Raw genomic sequence first — 23849 nt, forward strand, 5'->3', positions numbered from 1 at the left:
CTTCATTTGTGATACAATTAAACCAATTTAATCGCAATTGTTTAATATGTATCGTAGCGTTTTCTGCATATTCGTCAAGACACTGCTGATACAGTACGTCTAAACGTATTAAAAACTTTTCCTATGCTTCCATTGTCTCCCCGTTATTTGATTGCAGTTTCTTATATATGCCAAATATTGACAATAGTAAGCCGCTTTTTAAGCCATAAACGTTAGCGGTTTATGTTTTAGCCACCTGAAAACAATATTAGACGTTTAAAAAGATATAAGCTTAACAACTTGCATAAATTCACACTCGTGTCACGAATCAATTCAAACTCAAAGATAATGAATAAGTAATCGTTGTCAGCCGTTTTCAACTTATTGTTTTATTCAGTCATCTTTGGCGTTCAAAAATCATAACTACATTAGCAATGTATACACCATATCATACGAGTCATGCAGAAATAGCTTAAGTTAATAGCAATATCGATATTGCAAACAACTCCATTATATTCAATATTTAATGCGCGTTCTTACTGTGTTAATTATAAGCTCCAAACTACATACCTGTCACATCAAAAACACAAAATCACACAAAAACTACTTTGCAACACGAGAATCATGTTATCGGTTAAAAATTGAAGGAAAGCCTCTCAAAGAAGACAGTCATGTTTTGGTTGTCATTGCAAGCAACGATTCTTATAGTGACCTTATCCGAACTTGAACATCTTCTTCAGATTTCTGTAGACAATTTGTAATATTGTCTCGTCATTAAAACTGTCACCATTCGATTCAGATTGTCCCTGCTTATTATCACTTTGCACATTTCTCTTAACCCTATTTCGAGGATTGGTCGTGTATGTATCAAAATCCAACGATACGTCTTCAATCTGTGGACTGTCTTTCCTGTCATCAAGCTGCACCTCATCGCTGATCGTGTACCTGGAGCAGTCATCAGGAGGATTGATTGCCTGATACAGGGGGCAGTATTTCTGGCTGCCGTCAGGAGAGCAGCACTGGTAATAACCTTCCTGTAGCTTGCTGGCGATGGTTTCGTTCTCGAATTCCGCCGCTACAGCTCCCGGATACTGGGATTGAAGCTTACTGAACCTAAAGAAGCAATTCTCTAGGTTTACAGGAGCAGTGATCACCACAGAAACACGATGTATTTCAAAAAAAGGTCGCCATGGCGTAATGGATATGGTGTCTGCATAGCGACCCGGAGGTCACGGGTTCGATCCCGATTGTGTGAGAGTGTTCTTAAGATCTTCTCAATAGATACCATGTACTGGTTCTACCCAGGATATTGACTCGAGAGTGTTTCATTAAGCATTATGCTTTCGATTCAATCGAGCTTAAATAAATACGTTAAAAACCTAATTCGATTCTTAGTACTGACAAAATAAGCTAAATTTTAGGCACTAAAACATGAATTTCATAATTTGAAGAGCGTTACATAACATCAATTTATTGAACGATTGTCGCCTATATAAAATCAAGCACTAATGCAGATAGTGTATGATACAACTTGTATATATTTAATTGCATTGTGAAAACTTACATGTAGCAGCATCTCTGTTTGATACCATAGGCGCTGAAGAACCAAGACTCGTAGCACGTGGTGTGTGTAAACTTGGTTCCAATACCGGGTAATATCTCATCTTTTCGAGTAAACGTGTAATCCTTAAACATACAACCAGGCAAAGAATGAACGATGATTTAGGCGTCTTGGTAATATGCTTCTACAAGACACGTTTGCAACTTAAAATGAACATATTACACTGATTTTAATTAAGTCATTATATAACATATACTAACCAATAAAAGTGCACATATCAATTAGGATGCAGTTTTGAATGACTTCGAATTCATATTATAAAATACCATTAAAATGAATATGATCCATTGATAACGTTCGTATATAAGTAAATGCCCTGCAAATCATTAACATAACTTGATAGAACACAATACTGTTGCTAATAAAATAGAAGGTTTTAGATAATGGCGTATTAATTTATACATTGTGGCTCATACACCATTGTATCACATACCTCTAACATTAGCACCTCCTGACAGGGGCATGGCAATGCATAGACGAGTTGTTCTGTAATCCAGCTCTTCAATGTGTTGTTATTTTCCTTCACGAACTGCAGGCATCTGGTCTCGTTCCACATGGATATCGTGATAAATGTTACATTGTACAGCCATCTGCCGGGAAACGCTATGAAAAAGACAAAATGAAGACAACGTTTCTTATTTTAGCAGATTAAGTTTGAAAACAGTGAATTATACCGGTTGGTAACGATCATAAAACCGGCTGTTATCAATTGAAAGGTGTAAACGGAAATAAAGCGCTACTAAATTATTAAATGTCTGATCACTGGCCCTTCTCATTCAATTGCTGCTAAGCTGTATGCATCTTACACTCGAATGAATGTTGACTATTCCATCCAAACCAGACATGATATACATGCATTTACATGTTAAAGTTAGTTATGACGATTAATGTTTCGACATATTTTAATATCTAAATATCTTCTAAAAATGGTCAAACACCATCACTTGCCAATCCACAGGACTCATAATAAAATAATAAATCGTATATTCTTGTACATTGTATTCCGCCTTTAAACGCTTATATAAACCTTCGCCTGTAAAAGCTATATTTGGCTCAAAGATCATGTAGAAACATGAAAAGAGTAATTAATTTAATATGCGCTCAGTGTAATTATCCTAAGGAATATGGAACAAAAAGTGTTTCTTATTTGATATATGTTGTTAAAAGTTGTAAAAATATAAAGTAAAAAGATTTTGTGTGTAATTTTTATAAAGGCGAAATGCTGAAACGTCAATAAAACGAGTATAATCAGAGGATGGTTTACAACGTATTGTGTGAGATTATATATTATTCGGACACTGGATTTTATTATATCGGATAATGTAAGTGTTCATTTCCTCATGGATCGCAAGTTATATAAGTATTTATACAACATACCTTAGCAACGTCAATAAGCAACTAAATAGCGAATGCAAATCAGTTACCTGGATAAAGATTGGATTCCTTATTAAGATTAGTGAAGTTGTTTCTGGTAGACAGAACAGTTCCGGAATAGTCCAGATGCGTAAAACCACTAGCAACCGGCACTTCCGGTAATGGTCGGATACTGAACTGTTCTCTGTCGTAGTTGAACATAATGTACGTGTACATACCATCTGTGACTATGATAACCTGCATTGAAAGGTTCTGAAACACAATAATATGCATAAAATTTGTTTTTCCATTCCATTTTCAGTATTTTCAGTATTCCTTATAAACATAGGGTATGTTGAAAATCAAACATTTAGTTATAAACACTTTGAAACAACATGAAAACCATGACACCTTCATTGTTTATAATAACACCTTATATAAACATTCTTAATGACATCTTTATTTTGTGAAGTCTTCATTATAATTGTATTATACGTAATGCCACTCAGCAATTTGTTCATCTTTCTTATGTGCGTATTATGTATAGAAAGACGATTTGCATGCATACATTTGAACCTTTGTTTTAGTAAGTACTTATTAAAGTACTGTATATACAAGAAAGCTTTTTCGTAAAAAAATGAAACATAAAACTATATGTGTTATATATGAATTACATCTATGTTTATATACACCTCTTATAAGTACATGTTCATGACCTGCTATGTATATGACATGCATGTATGTATTTATATATGGTTAAAATAACATTTGGCATAAAACATTTCTGTTAATCAGTACCTGATGCGTGACAAGTTCGTATCCGGGTTCGTAAGGCGAGTGGATGGTCACGTGCTTCCACGTTGCGACCAATGCGACACTGACGTTGAACTCAGTCTGGTTAGTGTACAAGCGTACGAGGCCCTGTATCTGTGCAACGTTGTCTTTCTCAGTAAACACGTGGATCCACAGACCCCCGTCTGATATGTTCCTGCTGTCAATGTTTGTCCATAACGGGGCAATGACGATGTGCTTCTGGATAGCGGCCGTCCACTCGCTGGGAGTTTCGCCGCCATATTGATTGTAGAGCGGTTGGAAATCTAGGGATATGAATCCGTCCAGGCTTGGCTAAAAACAGCAGCAACAAAAATAAAATCCATGTTAATTATATCATGAACTATTCGTATCGCCACGAAAGACGTCAATAATAAAAATAATGTAGATGGTTCAAAAGGTGATTGTGCAATAAAAAATAATATAAATATAATAATGTAATATAAAAAGTGTTGGTACCTGACAAGTAAATATACCTTATTTTAATGAAGTATTATTCCTTATTTTATAAACAGACGTTTACAAGAGCGTGGATTTAACACGTTAAAGCCACACACCTTGAAATGAAATACATGGCATAGTAAATTTAAGTATAAATAAGAAACATATTTTATCTATGCCAATTAGAATATATCTGGTGGTTACTAGGTAGAAATCCGTCTCTGTTGTGCTTTAAAACTTAAAAATAATCGCGTTTGTCGAAATGGGCGTATACGTCTAGAAATCCTACTTTTGGTTTTAAAAGAGGTACCGTTTGAAAAATAATAAATAACTTGCTAACTAGGCTATAGATTTAGTTGCATCTATCTCAATAAGAATATATCTGGTGGTAACAAGGTAGAAATCCGTCTAAATACGCTTAAAACTTAATCCTCGCGTTTGTCGTAATGTACGTATACGTATTGAAATCCTACTTTCGGTTTTAAAATTTTAAAAAAATTACTCGCTAACTAGGCTATAGATTTAATTACAATTTTGCACACTTTTAAATTGCATTTATAATTATGTATCGATTAACATGTACTTCATTTCAAGGTGTGTGGCTTTAAAGAACAACGTTGATAAACATTCTTCACATTTATAAAATTGTGAACTGTAACTTAATGAAAAAAAAGTATAACTTCTTAATATTATAATACAATGTTTCCATTACCCTGAATAGCGTGTAGTAAGTTCCAAAGTACGGGAACCTGTTTGGTATTTGAAACGTATCTAGTATTTCGTTGTCACCTGTGAAACGTGTTCCATTCGTTTCGAATGAAATTATGACAGGCTCTGAAAAAATAAGCATCAACATGAACGTCAGAATTGATTGAAATGACATAGTTGACAGAAGTTTTGACCTGATTACAATTGTACATCTTGATTGATAAGAAAACTACGTGTACTTGTTACTTATAAAACATATAGACATATTATACAATAAATATAGAGATATCACATTGTACAATCGTATACACAACGACAAGCTCATATACTTGATAGATGCTTTGAAAAAAATAATCGGAACAAAAGCGAATGGAAGCAGAATAAAATTATACATTTGTTTAATTGTAAGAATGTGTAAAATGATACAATAATGCTTACCGAAACATCCGAGAAAAGCGTTGCCCTGGGGGAATGCAGGGGGACATGTACAGCTATACTTGCCCGCAAGGTTAGCACAAAGAGCATTGTTGCCACATGGATGGGGCTGTAGACATTCATCAATATCTGGGAAATATATTATTATAGATGTTAAATTATATATTTCCAGATACTTTGTGTTTGTCCATATCCTTTTGGCTTTAACGTTACACAGGTTGTTGGTTTTTGTTAATGAAGAAAAATGTCATTATGTGTCGTACTCAGAGATTTAATGAAATCGCTACGTATGCAAATTATATGTATTACGTCTAACATAACATTGGAGCCGTTGTATACAGTCTTATGGAAACATGTTTAAACAAGAACATTCATTACCGATGACTTAAGGCCCCGCAATAGCTATTTCAAGCAGGTTTAAAGCCTGAGTATAAGCAAAATTAATATACAAATTTCGTCGCTCTCTAATTCAAATGATGACACGCATAGACACATGCTTTACGTTGATTTATCGAATGAACTGCCTAAGCTCAATGGGCCATTATTCTGCATCAAATAGTCTGACATACACACAAATAACGCATGGCATTTGTTTATTTTATAAACAACAGTCTTGTGAAGTTTCGTATTACACAGAAACACAGTTCACGTGTTCTATGATGTTAGTATTCGAAAAATTCATTTGTTCAAAGACAAACAACGCTTGAACAGATAATCGCGACATACATTTAGAAATAACGTTTTGAACGTTTACATAGTATAACCAATCTATCTTTAACTGACAGACGAACAGACGACACAAAGTTTACGTGTACCAATTATCGCAAAATAAATGGCACATAATAACTCTGCAAAATATATCAACTGGACATATATTAAATGTGCGTCTTGAACCGTCCTATAGTACAAACACTATAAAGTGTCATGTTGATAAGCAGAAAACTGAATGACTAGTTTACGACAAAAAGCACGCATATACAATTATTAAATTATAAAAAAAAATCACCTACGTGTTAAGGATACACATCTGCAAAGAATATATTGATATGCAGAAACAAATATGTCTTCAACTTATCCATATTATCAACAAGATATCTATAAAGTTTCATGTTAAGAAGAATAAAAGCTGCGCCATGAGCGCATGATACGCCCGTCGTTCGCCAATGAAGTAGTAAGGTAATAAATAACCCTTTGAATCATTTTTTTACTTCAGTTTATTTGTATTTGAATACATGGTTTATTTTATAAGTACATGAGCATGGAAATCACGAAATTTTGACGAACAAAGTCCCATAACTCTGGAACGACAATTCAGAATTCCGTCAAAAACGAAAGGGGATCAGGGTTTATCAATATTAAGATTGTGTTGAAATTTGAAAAAAATCCATCGAAGGATATTTGAGCTACAGTAGGACATTCAATGAAATCACGAAATTTTGACGAACAAAGTCCCATAACTCTGGAACGACAATTCAGAATTCCGTCAAAAACGAAAGGGGATCAGGGTTTATCAATATTAAGATTGTGTTAAAATTTGAAGAAAATCTGTCAAAGGATATTTGACGTAGCGTACGACATTAACAGACGGACGGACGGACGGACGGACGGACGGACGGACGGACGGACAGACGGACGCGGGGTATACCATAATACGTCCCGTCATAGACGGGCGTATAAAAAATCCATCGGGGGATATTTGAGCTACGGTAGGATACATGAACAACAATAACATTTAAGGTCACAGTGACCTTGACCTTAGAATGAATGACCTTGAAATGACCAGTGGTCATCTAAGTGTGCTTGCAAACCTTCATGTCAAGTTTGAAGACTCTATGTCCAAGCATACCAAAGTTATAACAATTTTAACATTTTAACATTTAAGGTCACAGTGACCTTGACCTTCAAATGAATGACATTGAAATGACCAGTGGTCATCTTCTAGTACTGGCCAATCTTTATTTCAAGTTTGAAGACTCTAGGTACAAGCATACCAAAGTTATAACATGAAATAAGAACTTTAACATTTTTACATTCAAGGTCACAGTGACCTTGACCTTCAAATGAATGACCTTGAAATGTCCAGGGGTTACTTACTAGTTCTGGCCAACCTTCATGTCAAGTTTCAAGACTCTAGGTCCAAGCATACCAAAGTTATAACAACTTTAACATTTTTACATTCAAGGTCACAGTGACCTTGACCTTCAAATGAATGACCTTGAAATGTCCAGTGGTTACTTACTAGTTCTGGCCAACCTTCATGTCAAGTTTCAAGACTCTAGGTCCAAGCATACCAAAGTTATAACAACTTTAACATTTTTATATGGCTACAGTAGGACATTAAATGAAATCACGAAATTTTGACGAACAAAGTCCCATAACTCTGGAACGACAATTCAGAATTCCGTCAAAAACCAAAGGGGATCAGGGTTTATCAATATTAAGATTGTGTTAAAATTTGAAGAAAATCTGTCAAAGGATATTTGACGTAGCGTACGACATTAACAGACGGACGGACGGACGCGGGGTATACCATAATACGTCCCGTCATAGACGGGCGTATAAAAATACTGAGAGAACACAGCTTGGCAAACCATCCAACCGAAAGTACACTGTTTTCGCATTGCTACAAGTCTAATAAAATAATCATATAATGAACACAATTTGCTACCACAGGTGTAAGTAACGTACCCTGGATCGTAATTTTTTTAGGAGCCCAGTATATTCAAATAAATATATAAAATCATGTTTAATGAGAAAAAAATTGACAAAGAGCCATGAACAAAAAAAATCCACACCCTCTGATATTGGAATCATTACAAGGTCATTAACTTGAATTTATCATAGACCTGTCTTCGCGGGCCGCACAAATGTCATAAATAGCTTTCATCCACAGCATCCCTTGATCCTTCTATGGGCAATTAGACAACCTTTCAGAAAAAGTTTACTTAAAAAAATCTGTCCAGCCGTTAACTCACAGTCGGTCGATAACCAGGCAATAGTTCGAGCCCGTTTGCCAACCCGAATAAATCTTCGACAGACTTTCCGCGAAGACAGGTCTATGATAAATTCAAGTTAATGGCCTTGTTATGATTCCAATATCAGAGGGTGGGGATTTTTTTCATGGCTCTTTGTCAATTTTTTTATCATTAAACATGATTGTATATATTTATTTGAATATATTGGGCTCCTAATAAAAAAATACTATCCAGGGTACGTTACTTCCACCTGTGTTTGCTACTACCATTTTCACATTTCTTGCCGGTCCATCCATTGTTGCATATACAGATATAGCCCCCCTGCAGGTTCACGCATGCGCGCGTCCTGTTGAGCCAGAAACTGCACTGCGTGTTTGGAGGATCCTCGCATTCGTTGTGATCTGTGGTAATTTATTAATGTAATATACTTCACATAATAAATATAGGATAGCGCTTATCAAAACAGAAAAGCGATTGAGACATTGAGCAAGACAGCGTATAATTGTATCCAAATGATTACCAAACAGGCGATGGTGCTTTTTAATCGCCGGGCATTTTGTCTAACGTGGTGACAATAATGGTTTCACTAAGATATTAAGAACGTTTACGAGAATGTGCAGGAAGGAAATAAGACAGCTAAATATATAACAAACTGTAATTAATAGTTTTAAACTATTTTAAATTGTAGATATAAATCGTTAGATTAAAAAAAGTGTTTTTTATCCAATGAATCCCAATTAAAATAGTTTTTTTTCGGATTTGGTTTATATGTAAGAATAATATGTTTATCCTTCTAATAAAATTCTAACAAAATCAAGCCGGCGCAACAAAATTTCAAACATTTCAGCTCTAAGTGAAACGCTATCACTAAACATTTCCTAATATTCTAACCGTCAGAAGCCAAATACAACAATTTCGCGGACATAACAAAAATCTGAACAAAACCACAAAAAGCGATTCGCTCGCTTAACAAATTTCCTTTCATGTCTAATTTTCAGAGGCCAGACACATGCATAACAAAGGCAAAACAAAATATTGTTTGTCTTTTTTCCCACTTAAATACTTTCAAAATGGCCTCTATATTATCGCAACTCATACTCAAAAAACCATGTGGAAGAACGTCTTGTTCAAATATAATTTTATTTCGTAATTCGGTAGCGCGTTTTACGATATCGGATCTTCGACGAGAATAAAACTCTGGTACAGTTTTATATTTGCCGGTGCCTTTAAGCGTATTTTCCGTATCCGGGGTACATTGTAGTAAACTTAAAAGTACCTGGGGAACGTTTAATTTGTACCCGAGCCGACAATTGCCTATCGAGCCAGAGTAATAGCGTTAACTGTTAAGTACAGGCCCCCAGCTGGCTCTCGAGTTAGGATTTTTTTCAATAATGGGCCTACGGACTCTCTCTTGAAAGGACCCACAGTACACTTTCCCGCGAGCAATACAAAGTGTTATATTGTCTCTGATTAACAAGGGGATTAGCGCTAAATTACTCGTCATCGCAGATAAGCACCCTGGTATGTTTTCTTATCGCCTTGTACACACATCACCTTGTGATTCTTCGTGCTTAATCTATCGATGGTTCATGTAACATGTCTTTTGATTTGCCAAAGAAATAAAAGCAGCGAATGGAAGCAACTGCTACAGGAGGTTGTAGGTCTGAAAATGTGTTGCGTTACTATTTTTTTAAACAAATAATTTTAGAAGCAATTAGAAAGGTGATATGGTTAATCGTCATTAATTTGAGCCGGTAAGTTTCTTCGTCTACGTTCAATGCCAATAACTGCGCCAAAAATCAATGGACCGAAACGAAACTCATACTTCATCTTAATGATCTGCCATTTATGTAGGTAGACTAACACATCAAATATCAGGTCAACATCTTAAAGCGTTTTGAAAACTAGTCCGGAAATGTAATGCATTTGGATTTCGCACCAATGTTTACAGCTTTAGACTTTAGAAAAGTGCTGATTAACTTGTTATACCCCATAAATTTATATAACAAAATAAGGGTTTTTTAAGCATTAAAATTCATCTTTAAAAGTGCGAATTAAAAAAAATGAAATCAAGAAATGGGACGCTCCTCCCGCACCCTGCCCGTTTGGGTCCCCCCAGTCAAAAATGCCTGCGTTCAGCTCTGAAGTAACTTGAGTTAAAAAATAAGCTTACTGTTGGTCAATGGTCACGTTGTTTAACATTTTTATTTTTCAAATGTTAAAGAACAGCAGTTATACATTCATAAAAAGTTATGTAAATAGTGTTGTTCGTGCATTTATTGCATTCTGATTTAAAAGTAAACACGTTATTATTATCGTGTTACCTTGTCATTTTAAACACACACTAACATACTTTCAAAGACAATCATGGACAATAAAAGCCGTAAATTAATACATCAATAATCTCAAGACCCAAAAATTCGCAAGTCGCCTGCAACCAGGAAATAACAAAAGTGTGTCGGTGAGATCAAAGGATTCTTTGAACTGAGTGCCAACTTGAGCGCAATTTTTACGCAGTTATAGCTGTAGCATGGAACATGATAATTACATACATGTATATAATATTTCTGTTGAAAAAAAGGTGGATAAAGGATTAATGAATGAGTGTTCTTAAGGAAAAACGTGTTCTTGCATTGGATAAGTTTGAGATGTTATTTTAAAAATATGTCACGAAGTATAATTATGTACTAGAATTGAAAGGAACATAGAGTAAAGGCATACAACTCCGAGTATTAAATTTCAATTTGGATAGCTATCTTTCGGACGCAATATGATTGTTTAATCATATAAAAGTTACATTTAATATTATTAACACATAAAAGTGCGGTTTGGACGAATACATGATTTTGAATTTTTCAGTAGCACGGGTTTTCAAAAGCGTTGTTATGACCCCGCGATAAATATATACTATAGTATTTGGTGTCAACTGCGATCAAGTTATCTCGCAGCGTGGGCCTCAAATTCCCCGCAGTGACTGCGTAATCTTAGCGATTACGATATAAGTATACATGTACGCGAATTATTATCAGCTGGAAGCCTTTATTCATGGTGCCGTTCTTAGATAATCAGTACTGACCTCACACATTTATAGGACATATACATTTTTATATTGTAATTAAGAGTTGATGAATTTAATGCCGGCGGAGTAACTTTTGAGTTTCACTTTTGAAATATGTCATTGTTCTACATTTATTACTAGAGCGAATTTCGTTGAGTTAAAACGAAAAGAATTGACTTTTTTCCCAGTTTCGCTTCTAAAAATTGAAAAATTACTTTTTAAATGCGAGCAATTCAATTTGTATTGTGTTACGCCGGCGTAAAATTTTGATAAGTTTGCTAAATCGAAAAGTATTTGTATTGGTCTCACCTTTACACCTTCGTCCTAGGTTACCGTCTTGGTCATCATAACCCTCGATACACTTGCACGTGTAGCTTCCCGGGGTATTCGTGCAATTAGAGTAGTAGTCACAGTCGTTCTGATCGCGTTTACTGCATTCATCGATATCTATGTGCATTATGCAAAAATAAAAATTCAATACAAACTGTGCAAGTTTGTAAATAATAGTTGTTAAGCAATAATTATATTTTCAAATTAAAATGAAGTAATAATAATAATAATGATAATAATAATAATAATAATAATAATAATAATAATAATAATACATAATAAATAATAAATAATAATAATAATAATAATAATAATAATAATAAATATTATTATTATTATTATTATTATTATTATTATTATTATTATTATTATAACTTTATTTTAATTTGAATACATAATTATTGCTTACAACAATTATTTAAAACCTAGTTTAAGATAATAATAATACAATTATTATTATTTTGAGCGAGTCGAAAGCTTATTGCTTTTTAAACGTTACAATATAGGAACCGGATTTTTTTAATGAAAATATGCCTCTCAAGAACACACATTATTAATAAAAAAATAAAATACTAGTTCAAATTCAGGAGTTGTTCTAGTAAAACAAATACATGTACACGTTGTTGAATAATTATCACAATTAACGCGTATCCAGGTAAAATACAATGGAATTTGTTGAACAAAACAATAGACGCTTATTATAGTTAAGATTACTGACAGTGAATGGTTAACCTCATACACACAATTATTTCAAAATGCATGTGGCACACTAACAGTAAGAGTCGTATAATAGCCGTACACATTTAAGATCGCGAGTTAAGAATGGCCATTTATTTATACCGAAAAAAATGCTATCACATAATTCATAGGACATTAGCAGGCGTTGTTAAACCGTTTTCTAAGACAATTGCCTGTGCACGTTGGTGGATCAGTATCCCACCTGCCGCTGCTGTTACACTTCAGAGTGGTTACGTTACCAGTGTGGTAACCGGTGTTACACGTATAGTTTACAGTGCTCCCGAACGTCCAAGGTCCGCTCTTCAATTTCCCGTTGAGGATCTCGTGAGGTTTTCCGCAGTCTATTAGATCAAGGGATGTTTATGTTTGGAAACTTAATTTAATCTCAGCTCAAAGGAACACTTACACATCAATATGTACTAATTTAGAAGGTACGCAAGCCAGTCAAAATGAGGTATTTGTGAAACAGATTGGACACTTTACTATATTAACATTGAATGCAATGTATGTTCATTATCGTTCTAAGTTCATCGTCAGCTTACAATTATATCATATAACTAATGTTTTCACTTAAAAAAAAAACTACAAAACATTAAGATTAGAAATCATGCTTATTATGGGTTGACTAAAGAGTAAGTCCTTGTATACGTTATATACAACATACATATAAATACCATTCAAGCAATAGCTGTGTCTATAATTTCAAAAATATGTTTTAAGATCTATTTTGTCAAGAAAAAAAATCGATTGCAAGTAAACTTACTGTGAGCTTTAATGACATAACTCAGGACGTAGTTAAATATAATTAAATCAATCCGACAATCATCTGACTTTCGTTCTGTCCGTAAATAAGTCTAAATGTACTATTCGTTTCGCATTTTCTAAATACGTTTTACATATAGCTGTCAAACACTCACGTTACACATAGCAATATTGCCGTCATGACAGCCATTATTAGTAACACAGCCAAGTGACGAACAAGGCATATTTAATTGGACATATCCGACATAGCTATTTTGATGCTTTTACAAAGTTACGAGGCATAAAGCTGTCTTTTGATTGACACAAATTTAACGTCAAACAGCTCTCTTACTGATACATAGCTTAAAATGATACTAAAATTCTGTAAACTATCGAGTGAGCTAAAGTTGTGATCCGTATGTTATGGAAATAGGGCTTCATTTAAAAAAGTAAGGGTCTGGTAGACATCGCAACGTGTGACAAACCATCTCTGTAATATTCTTATACGTTATTTGTTGTAAACACAGCGAACCATTATTTTAGCAGTCAAATGAATATGAAAACGTTGTATGAAAAAAATAAAACCGAGTTGTATTTGTTTTTACATGTTTTCTAACAACTCGTAGTCATTCACGCCTGTTTTAAGCATTATTAATGTGCTTTCGTTGGATGATACCTTTTCTTTCGCATCCATGTGACTCGTCCCAAAGACCGCGATCAGTGCATTGGATGTGTTCGAACGTTGCATTGTTGTTGTGTAGCCCTTGTAGTCGGTACCCGTCTATGCACTGCACCTTCGCAGTTGACCGATATGTTGTGTCGTTCAGCAACGTTACATTGGCATTTACGGGTTTCGTGGCGTTTCCACAATCTTCAATTTCAAAATTACGAGTTATACATATCACGACATAACAGATAAAATAGTACCACAATACAAGAAGTTCTAGCAAATGCATTTGTGTCATTCATAATACTTATATAATGAAGCCTCACTCTTTTGTCAACTAACAATCTCCATTAGCCTAAGTAGATAACATACTATTTAATATAATACTTTATTCTCCATATATCACTTTTAAACATATTTTGTAATATTTATTAATAATAATATATTAAAATTTTATTTTAATATATCTTATAAAATTCAAAGTATACTTAGAGAAAAAGAAAATATACAATTGACGCAATTTAATAGCTTGTATCATGCCACAAATTAAAATAAATCACATAAATAAAGTAACCCATATTGATCTCATTTCTGTGTGCTTTACCTTTCCGTTCACAGCCCAATGACAATTGCCAAGATCCGTTTGACAGACATTGGATTTGTTCTTGGACCTGATGATTGTCCTTGCTACCATAAAGTCGATATCCCGAAAGGCATATCACAGTGGCGCGGGCCTCGAATAAAGTATTAGTTGAGGGATTGATGCTAACACTGGCGTTTCTCACGGTTACAGCCGATCCACAGTCTACAATGTTACGCAATAAAGCACAAAGCAAATCTGCGATGCAAATTTCTTTTAAACGACGCTCTTGTTAATTAACAATTAAATTTCATAATTGTAACTATCAAGTGCCTGTACATAAGCGCATGCAATTGTAACAGTGTAGATTTCTATTTGTATGAAAAGTTGAACATGAAAAACATAAAACAACATTTGAATGTATTATTATTTAATTATTACAAACACATTCAGGGCAAAACGCTTCATATCAAAACACGTCAGAAGTTTCAAGTGTTTTAATCTCAAGACAACCATGTTAATTTCCAGTTTTTATGTTCAATTAATGTTCATTTGAAAAGCCGGTAAATTGTAGGTTTACGATTTTCGTTTGAAAACTAATTATACAAACATTATCGTAAATAATTAACATATAAATGCACCTTTTCTTTCACATCCAAATGTCTTGGACCATCTCCCTGTATCCAGACACCGTATTTCCTCCGATATATTGTCATTCGTGTTTCTTCCTTTGATGCGGTAACCCTCTTCACATGTGCTCGTTGCTTTGGCTTCATACAGAGTGCCATATGTGTAGTTAACATTTGCATGGGTGGGTTGTTCTCTGTCCATACAATCTGGAATTAAATATTATTTTAATATTATTAACGTTCATTGCCACAAGGACAACAGTTAGTTCTTACAAGTTGCAGATCATGTCTACAATATAAAGGAATTAAAAAGTGATATTGTGGTAAGGTCGAAGTGAAATATGTCGACTATTAACTATGTTTTATAAATCCACATGTTTTTTCTTGATGTCGATTGATATAAAACCCTAGTTCTTAGGCCAGTGTATCATAGAGGCTCTTCATATTTCTATTTCGAGGCTCTTCATATTTATAGTTTATTATCGTGGTTTCCGAGTATCTAATTGGAATACAGTAAATGTGTTTCAAAAATAAAGAATATGTACGTGTTTAAACGGTATCAGAAAACGGCGATGTCGCAGCGGAATATCGTTCAGTTATTCATATACAACAAAAGTACCTAAACGAGTGTTATAAATTGAAAATAATACATTGATATTAATTGATTTTGTGATTGATATATTTTAAATGAAATTCCACAAATATACCTTTTCGTACACAACCACTTGGACGTTGCCATGTACCCGTGGACTGACATGTCACTGTTTCATTAAGGTGATCGTTGCCGTTTGTTCCGTTTATTCTAAAGCCATTTGAGCATCTTATGGAGGCACTGTCAAGGTACTGTTTCCCATGATATGTCACGTCACCGCCGTGCACTTCGATATCCATTGGACATGCTAATCGTAAATACAAAGCAAAACCATAAGTTAAACAAATATATTTATGTTTAGATAATGTATACTACTTGTTCTAGAATGTTAAATAATAATAATAATAATAATAATAATAATAATAATAATAATAATACTACTACTAATAATAATAATAATTAGCTATAGTCAAAACAATAATTAATAAAATAAGAATAAACTTATTTTGGTTATGAAAATAATTATTCTACAAATTATAAATTATAATGATGATAACTGTTTAAACACATACAACCTTTTTTTACACATCCTATCGGCGTCGACCAATGACCATCCGCCAGGCACTGTATCTCTTCATTGGTGACGTTGGTATCGATACCGTTTAATCGATATCCTTCATCACACTGCACAGTTACGAAGGATTCGTATCGGGTATCGTTTTTCCACCGCACAGAAGCGTTACCGTATATTTCGTCTGCACCACAGTCTGAAATTAAATGTGTAAAACGAGTTTCAATCATTGGCATACTAGAAACATGTCAAATAAACAAAATGTATCAACATAATCAATTATATTTCAAGGATTACTATTCAGTATTCAGATGCATGCTGCCACGCATTACCGTTATATAATTATACATTAGGTAAACACTGTGATACACTTGCCGTTTTAATAAATTATTCCTGCATAATTTGCCAATATGAATACATTCGCGAAATTCGTAAAAAAATAAAATACAACCTTTCCTCTCACAGCCAGAATTTGTCGACCAGTTTCCAGAGGCCGTACATGTGATGTTTTTTGCCGATATGTCGTTATTATGGCGGCCGACTACTCTATATCCTTCATAGCACTCCAAAGTTGCTACAGATTCGAATACTGTTCCGTTCCAGAAACTGACATTCGCGAAGTCGGGAAAGACTTTATTTAAACAATCTGGAATGCAATTGGAAAAATGTAACACAATTATGTAAATACGATAATATATTAAATTCATGTTGGATTATATAAGACTCCTTTTCGGTGTGTTACTCGTTTATAAACGAATATTGAACTTTTTTAATGTAAAGGCCTTTAATAATCGTTGCAAACTATAGAAACAATTCATCACACATCATTCAGTCGCCATATAAGAACCTTTGTATAACGTTATTTAAATAATGCAAATAGAAATTTATTTAAATTAACGTGTAGGCATTTAATAAATATTAATTGGTTCGATTGACTGCTGATGAGGCGCCGTATGATGCAGCTGACCGTGCATTGTGTTGCCGATGTTGTATTTATAATACTATATATTCACGCGCATCAATTAAAGAACATCCAAACCTTTAATTGTACAGTTGACATCCAGGTGGGTCCAACTGCTGTTGGCAAGACAATGTCTAATGTCGTGACCGTGCAGTGTATACCCGGGATAACACGAGTACCGAACAGTCGACTGGTACGTTGTTGTGCCATTTAAAAGTGTGTAGTTACCATGTGGGATATGGTCCGGATCACTACAGTCTGTCATGGTTGATAACATGTAGAATCGTATGACAAATATTTTAAGTCAGTTGTCTTGGTTTATTTTGACACACAATTTGTATGAAAACTTTGAGTGCTAACTTTAACATTAAAAATCACCAAACAACTGCAAACATCGAATAAATGAGATGTTTCAAAACCTCTGCTTCGATGTCAATCATAGATAAACAGCAGTTTATTATCATAAAGGTAAACCCTTATCGTAGTATTTAAATTAAGGTAACATCCTGGACGTACCGTTAATAACGCATGTTGGCGTTATGTGACTCCATGTCTCATTAGCGTAACAAATACGGGTGACGTTGCCAGACATCGTATACCCAACGTAACACGAGTACGTGGCGACGGAAAGATATGTTGTTCCGTTGGAAGTGTCTACATATCCTTTGAAAGGTTGCGAAAGGTTTCCACAATCTAAACGTTTTGGGGAAAACGTATACATTATTTAAAATCAAATAAATTATTCGATTAATGAATAGTTATAAAAATATAATTGTTATGTTAATAAAAATTAATTATTAACACAATTAACATAAATTGTATATTTAAGTATTTTACTGCGCGTTACATTACTCTGTATTGACATACTGTTTATGAACACTATGAACATTTGCCCCTTTGCTTGGTTTAATGTCAAATCAGCTACGAATCTCAATAAATACATTTGGTAGATATTGCTTCGTTGTATAATTAGACTCGACTTAACCGGCATCTAATGTAACTCATCACTATAGGAATAATACACGTTTTCGAGGGCATGATCATCTGCGGGCGCTCGAAAAATCCGCTGCGCACTCGGGCAGGAACGGATTTTGAGAGCGCCCGCAGATGATCATGTCCGAGAAAATGTGTATTTTCGCTATTATTGCATAAACAAATCACACATACCAAAATAGTTTTAAATAACAGTGAAATCAATATGTTTTGTTCATTCGACATCGACAAAATAATTCGATTATTTCAATACAGTTAAAGGTTGTGTTTTACATATGCCTCACTCGGCCATCATCCGAAATGACAAGCCTTTACCTTCGGATAGGCAGTTTTCGATTTAAAATGTGTTTAAACAGTGGATTAATGCAAAGTTGAAATACAGCCGCGCAAAGTTAGAAATGAGGAATTATTTTAGAATTTACAGCAGGAACGTTGAAGGTACATAAACACTTACATTTACAGCATAATCTTTTGAAAGTGTTGAGTAAATAACCTTAACTTCATTGACGTTGCCAATAAAATAAAGCTGTTGTCAAGAGAGTGCAGATGGTATAACGTGAAAAGTGGATTGAAATAGTCATTATCCCTGCATGCATGAGGAAACTGGTGCTTATTCAGTTCCCCATTTATGCTTGGAAAGTCGTCGAAGGCTGGAGAAGGGAAGTAACTGCGCGTGGACCAGATTATGGATATGAAAAACACATAACAGGGCTTGAACGGCACGTAAATCGCATTGTTAATACACGATTTCTCCCGTTCAAGCCCTCCTTTTGCCAAGTTTCTGCACCTCGCCAGAGGGCATTATAGATAGAGTTTATGCAATAATACCCATACAGGTATCAATTAAATTTTAATGTTAAAATATCTCAATATTTCAGACAATTGATATCATGTGATGTGCTTTTTTCGCGAGAAAAAGCAAACCGTTTGATATTGTTTCTTACCATTAATTATGCACTTTGGTGGCACACGGTCCCATGTGTTGTCTTTAAGGCACGTTGTTTGTCGGTAACCATATAACGTGTAGCCTGTATCACAATGGAATGTAGCTGTGTTCTCCACAGCTGTTCCGTTACTGATATTTACCGAGCCATGAACAGGCTCCATGGGTTTGCCACAGTCTGAAGTTAAAAAAATTAACAATAAACCATAGTATAAATAGACTAGAATAATTAATAAATAGGGATAAATATAAATGACAATTAACTTATTCAACATAGACTATTATTCTTAACCGTATAAACACTACGTATGAATATCAACTTTTGTGCAGGGATGAGGGTTATAAATATAATAAATTAATTATACTTAAATTATCAAGGCATTTATGAATAGATTTCTAAAGCGGGTTAGTATACATTTTCAGGTAACACAAAATACTTCTAAAATTCATGTTACCAATTTTGTATAATAGCTAATGTCCGATGTACTTAAGAAAGAAAATCTTAAACAAATTACAATATCTAGATTAAAAGTAATGTACACACATTAAATAACTTTCACGCAATTAAATTTTAGGCACAACAATAACATTGGCGAACATAGAACATTTTTTATGAGCTCAATAATAAGTAGAAACGCTTATTTTAATATGCTGCAGATATGAACAACAAAGCAAGGAACCTCTGCAATTTACCTTTGAGCTCGCAGCCAGAAAAATTGCCCCAACGTCCATCTGCCGCACATGTGACATTTTCCGTAAAAAGGTCATTGTCGTGATGTCCCTTTATTCTGAAACCGTCGTCGCATCGAACAATTGTCATGCCTGCATAGAATGTTGAGCTGTTCCACGATATGCTCGCATGAGGAGAGGTTAGGTCATCGATGATAAACAAACCACAATCTGAAAACAAAAAACTACAAAAACACATGCCCGACTTAAAACACAACTTCAATTAACTATTCAAAAAACCTGATTGTATTTACTGTATGTCATAAGGCTCTGAAAAAAGTATGTTAAAAGATTGAAGACCCGTTATGTCCGGTAATTACAACAAACACAAATGGTAGAAACATGTACATTAAGCAAAGATCTCAAATTAATTGACTTAATTTTTTTTAAATGTTCAGTGTTATTTTATTAAAACCATGCGAGAACATTTTTATTTGAAATCAAACTTAATACAAGACACTCAAAATATTACAATCGTTGATCAATAATGTATTAAGAAATACCGCTCAAAGTCTAAACATAAGATGTTATAACATACATAAGTATTTATGAATGCCTGTAGATGGTTATCGACATAAAATCGTACAAAGAGTCATCATTTTAGTATTTTACAGCATGATTGCTAAATACAAATTTTAATTACCTCGAGTGATATTTAAATTTTGTTAACTATAAATAAGGACCTTGAGTAAGTTTCGTAGGGGCAAAACATAAGATAACGGCACTGTAGTGTTTTCAATTTATAAATGGAATCCGCGCCCTTTGAAGTTTAAGGTTCCAAATCCCAATAACGATCATGGGAATATATTATATGGCAGTGTATGTATATTTTGTTTATCAACATCTGTTAAAGTCATTCTTGACAAGTGCACATTTTTTTAAAAATACGTGTCTATATTTACAGAACATAACGCCGATGTTGCCTTTTAAGATCGACATCAACAGTTTTAAATGAATCATCCATTTAATTGGCATTCGCCAGACAGACAGGCAGATAGAAAGACATACATACGAAGTGACCGACCCAAAAACACACAAACAGCCTGGCATATAGACATCGAAACTTGCAGACATAGTTAGAAAGCAAAAAGTATGACAAATATACAGATATTCAAACAGAAAGACATATATACAAACGCCAAAATAGAGATAAAAAAAGACCGGCATAACAACATAAACATACAGACACACGGACAAACAATCGGATAAGCAGTAAGACGCTCATATACAATGAAAGACGAATAGAGGGACACACATACAGACACACGAATATGAACAGAAGCATGCCTACTATTACACACACTGAGAGACAGACCAGATAGGACTCAGACACACGAACTGAGAGCGACAAACACAAAACATTAAGACAGACACACACAGACCGACTGATTGACATACCAATATACAACCAGGCCGGCACATAGATTAAAAGTGACAGACATAAAGATACACAAACAGCCAGATATACATAAAATGCACGACTGACCGACCGGCAAACATCAGACAGACGGACAAACATACATACCTACAGCAAAGCAGACAGGTAGAGCCGGACAGACACATAGACAGATAGAAAGTCAGATAGAAAAAATACTAACATATAGACAGGCAGGCAGACTAACATACAGACATAAAATTCAGACAGACAGACAGGCAGACATATAGACAAGAAAAAAGGCGCATGACGGACGAGTAAAAAGGAAGACAATCACGCAAACAGACAGTAAGGCATGTATGCGAAGAGGAAGAAAGGAAGGTAGAAAGGAATGTATATAGACAGGATGACATGAAGACATATATGCTGACATGTAAGCATGAAGGTATGTATGCAGACAGGCAGACAGAAGCGAATGCATGCATGCAGACAGGATGACAGAAAGGCATGAATACAGGCAGGATAACAGGAAGACCGGAATTAATGTATGTAAACAATATGCCAGGAAGGCAGCTATTGACTATGAATCACAGGAAGGCATGTTAGCAAACAGGATGAAATGAAGGCATGAAGGTATTTATTCAGACAGTATGACAGGATGTCAAGGAGGTATGGATGCAGACAGAATGGAAAGATGGCAGAAAGGCATGTATGCAGGCAATATAATAGAAAGGCAGGAAGGCATGTATTCAAAGACAGGAAGGAAAAAAGACGATTATGCAGACACCAATGTGGAAAAATATGTATGCAGACAGAAGGAAAGGAAGGCATAAAGGCATGTATGCAGATAAGATGACAGAAAGTCATTTATGCAGACATTATGACAATATGAAAATAAGACATGTATGATGAGAGGATGGCATGATGGCGGGAAGGAATGTATGCGGAAATTATGACATGGATGCATGTATGAAGACAGTATCACATTAATGCAGGAAGGCATGCATGACGACAAGATGGCAGGAAGGCACGAAGTCAAGTATGTTGACAGAAAAGCAGGAAGCGACGAAGGCAGACATATAGACAATAAAGAAGGCGCAAGACGGAGGAATAAAAAGGAAGTTAATCGCGCAAACAGGCAGTGAGGCATGTATGCACACAGGATAACAGGAATGAAGGAAGGCATAAATACTGACATGGTGACAAGAAGACATGTATGCTTACAGGTAAGCATGAAGGTATGTATGCAGACATGATCACCGAAGCGAATGCATGTAAGCAGACAGGATGACAGGAAGGTATGTATGAACACAGAAAGACATGAGCAAATGCATGTATGCAGAACTGATGGCCGATGACCGGAAGGCAAGTGTGCATAGGGTATGACAGAGTGGAGAGAAGGCAAGTATGCAGAAAGGAATACATGAAGGTAGGAAGGCATGTATGCAGACAGGATGACGAGAAGGCATGCATGCAGTCAGGATGACAGGAAGGCATGTTTGAACACAGAAAGACATTAGCGAAGGCATGTATGTAGATATGTCGACCGATGACGAGAAGGCAAGTATGCAGAGAGTATGACAGGATGGAGAGAAGTAAAGTATGAAGACATGATGCGAGGAAGGCAGCTATTTCACGGCCGTTAATCACGCGCGCCACCACCTTTTTGCGATGCAGTATGCAACTTCCGAGATGGCGCTCATGCCCGGATGTTTTGAAATTTGATGCATAATTTTACAGTGTGGAAAGGTTTTAGATGTTTTGTCAACATACTTCGCATTACTTTTAAAATGTACAGACACGTACATTCTCAACCCATTTAAAAACGTGAGAACCTTTATAAGTTGTGGCATTGTGGAGGTGTAAAAAGCAGTTCAATGAGTTTTTTTTAATGTGACTAGAAAATGTCCACCCAATTTAATCGCTAACGGCATCAAACGATTGCGTACAACATACATTAGATGTTGCATGCACACAAATATTGGCTTCTTGCCGACGTTGTAGAAAATTTGGCATTTTTCAGACAGAGATGGAGCCAATGCTCCAGGAGGTGGCGCTAATGATAGGAGGTAGCGCCAATGCATGATGTATAAATTAACAGTCGTATCGCAATGACATTATCACATGACGTAGATTTGATAGAAAATGCCATTTGTTATATTAAATTTATTTTTCAACGCACATATGAAGGCCAAAATCTTTACAGGACATGAACACAATCTATAATAAATAAGATGTAGTAGTTTTTTAAATATATAAGTGATCAACTAAATTAAAAAATCACCAACATGAATAAAACATATTTTACGATGTATACCAAAATGTATAATACTCAATCAAACCAATAATTTAATGTTCAACTTTATCAAAATAATTTATCAATATTTGTATACAGTGTGAAATAAGTATAATATTACACTTCTTCTTGAAACTATGATTTGTGGCCGTTAATCCAAATGCTTAATGTACTATAAGGCCAAGATCAACGAATCTTAATTAGGCTAATTTATGTTGTTTTTCCCAACTCCAAAAAAATGAAGATATCTCGGTCTTTTTCCGTAAACATTTTTTGTATAATACATGTTAAAGGTTGTTATCT

The 23849-nt window shown here is 34.8% G+C and overlaps 1 protein-coding gene across 1 annotated transcript; it reads right to left on the bottom strand.

Moving 5' to 3' along the window:
* Positions 1 to 489: 489 nt before the first annotated feature.
* LOC127838991 (sushi, von Willebrand factor type A, EGF and pentraxin domain-containing protein 1-like) lies at positions 490 to 20042 on the bottom strand. The gene is made up of 20 exons (XM_052367135.1): positions 19840 to 20042; positions 19148 to 19324; positions 17727 to 17903; positions 17289 to 17468; positions 16701 to 16895; positions 16254 to 16445; positions 15794 to 15985; positions 15099 to 15293; positions 14482 to 14682; positions 13887 to 14081; positions 12643 to 12810; positions 11711 to 11848; positions 8610 to 8744; positions 5372 to 5497; positions 4938 to 5059; positions 3752 to 4078; positions 3025 to 3226; positions 2034 to 2203; positions 1544 to 1665; positions 490 to 1092 (listed from the first exon to the last, which is right to left on the bottom strand). The coding sequence occupies exons 1-20, from the start codon at positions 19964 to 19966 to the stop codon at positions 693 to 695; spliced, it is 3741 nt and encodes a 1246-aa protein (XP_052223095.1). The 5' UTR covers positions 19967 to 20042; the 3' UTR covers positions 490 to 692.
* Positions 20043 to 23849: the final 3807 nt, after the last annotated feature.

The sequence above is a fragment of the Dreissena polymorpha genome, chromosome 7 (assembly GCF_020536995.1).
Source record: "Dreissena polymorpha isolate Duluth1 chromosome 7, UMN_Dpol_1.0, whole genome shotgun sequence".
Classification (NCBI taxonomy): Eukaryota; Metazoa; Mollusca; class Bivalvia; order Myida; family Dreissenidae; genus Dreissena; species Dreissena polymorpha.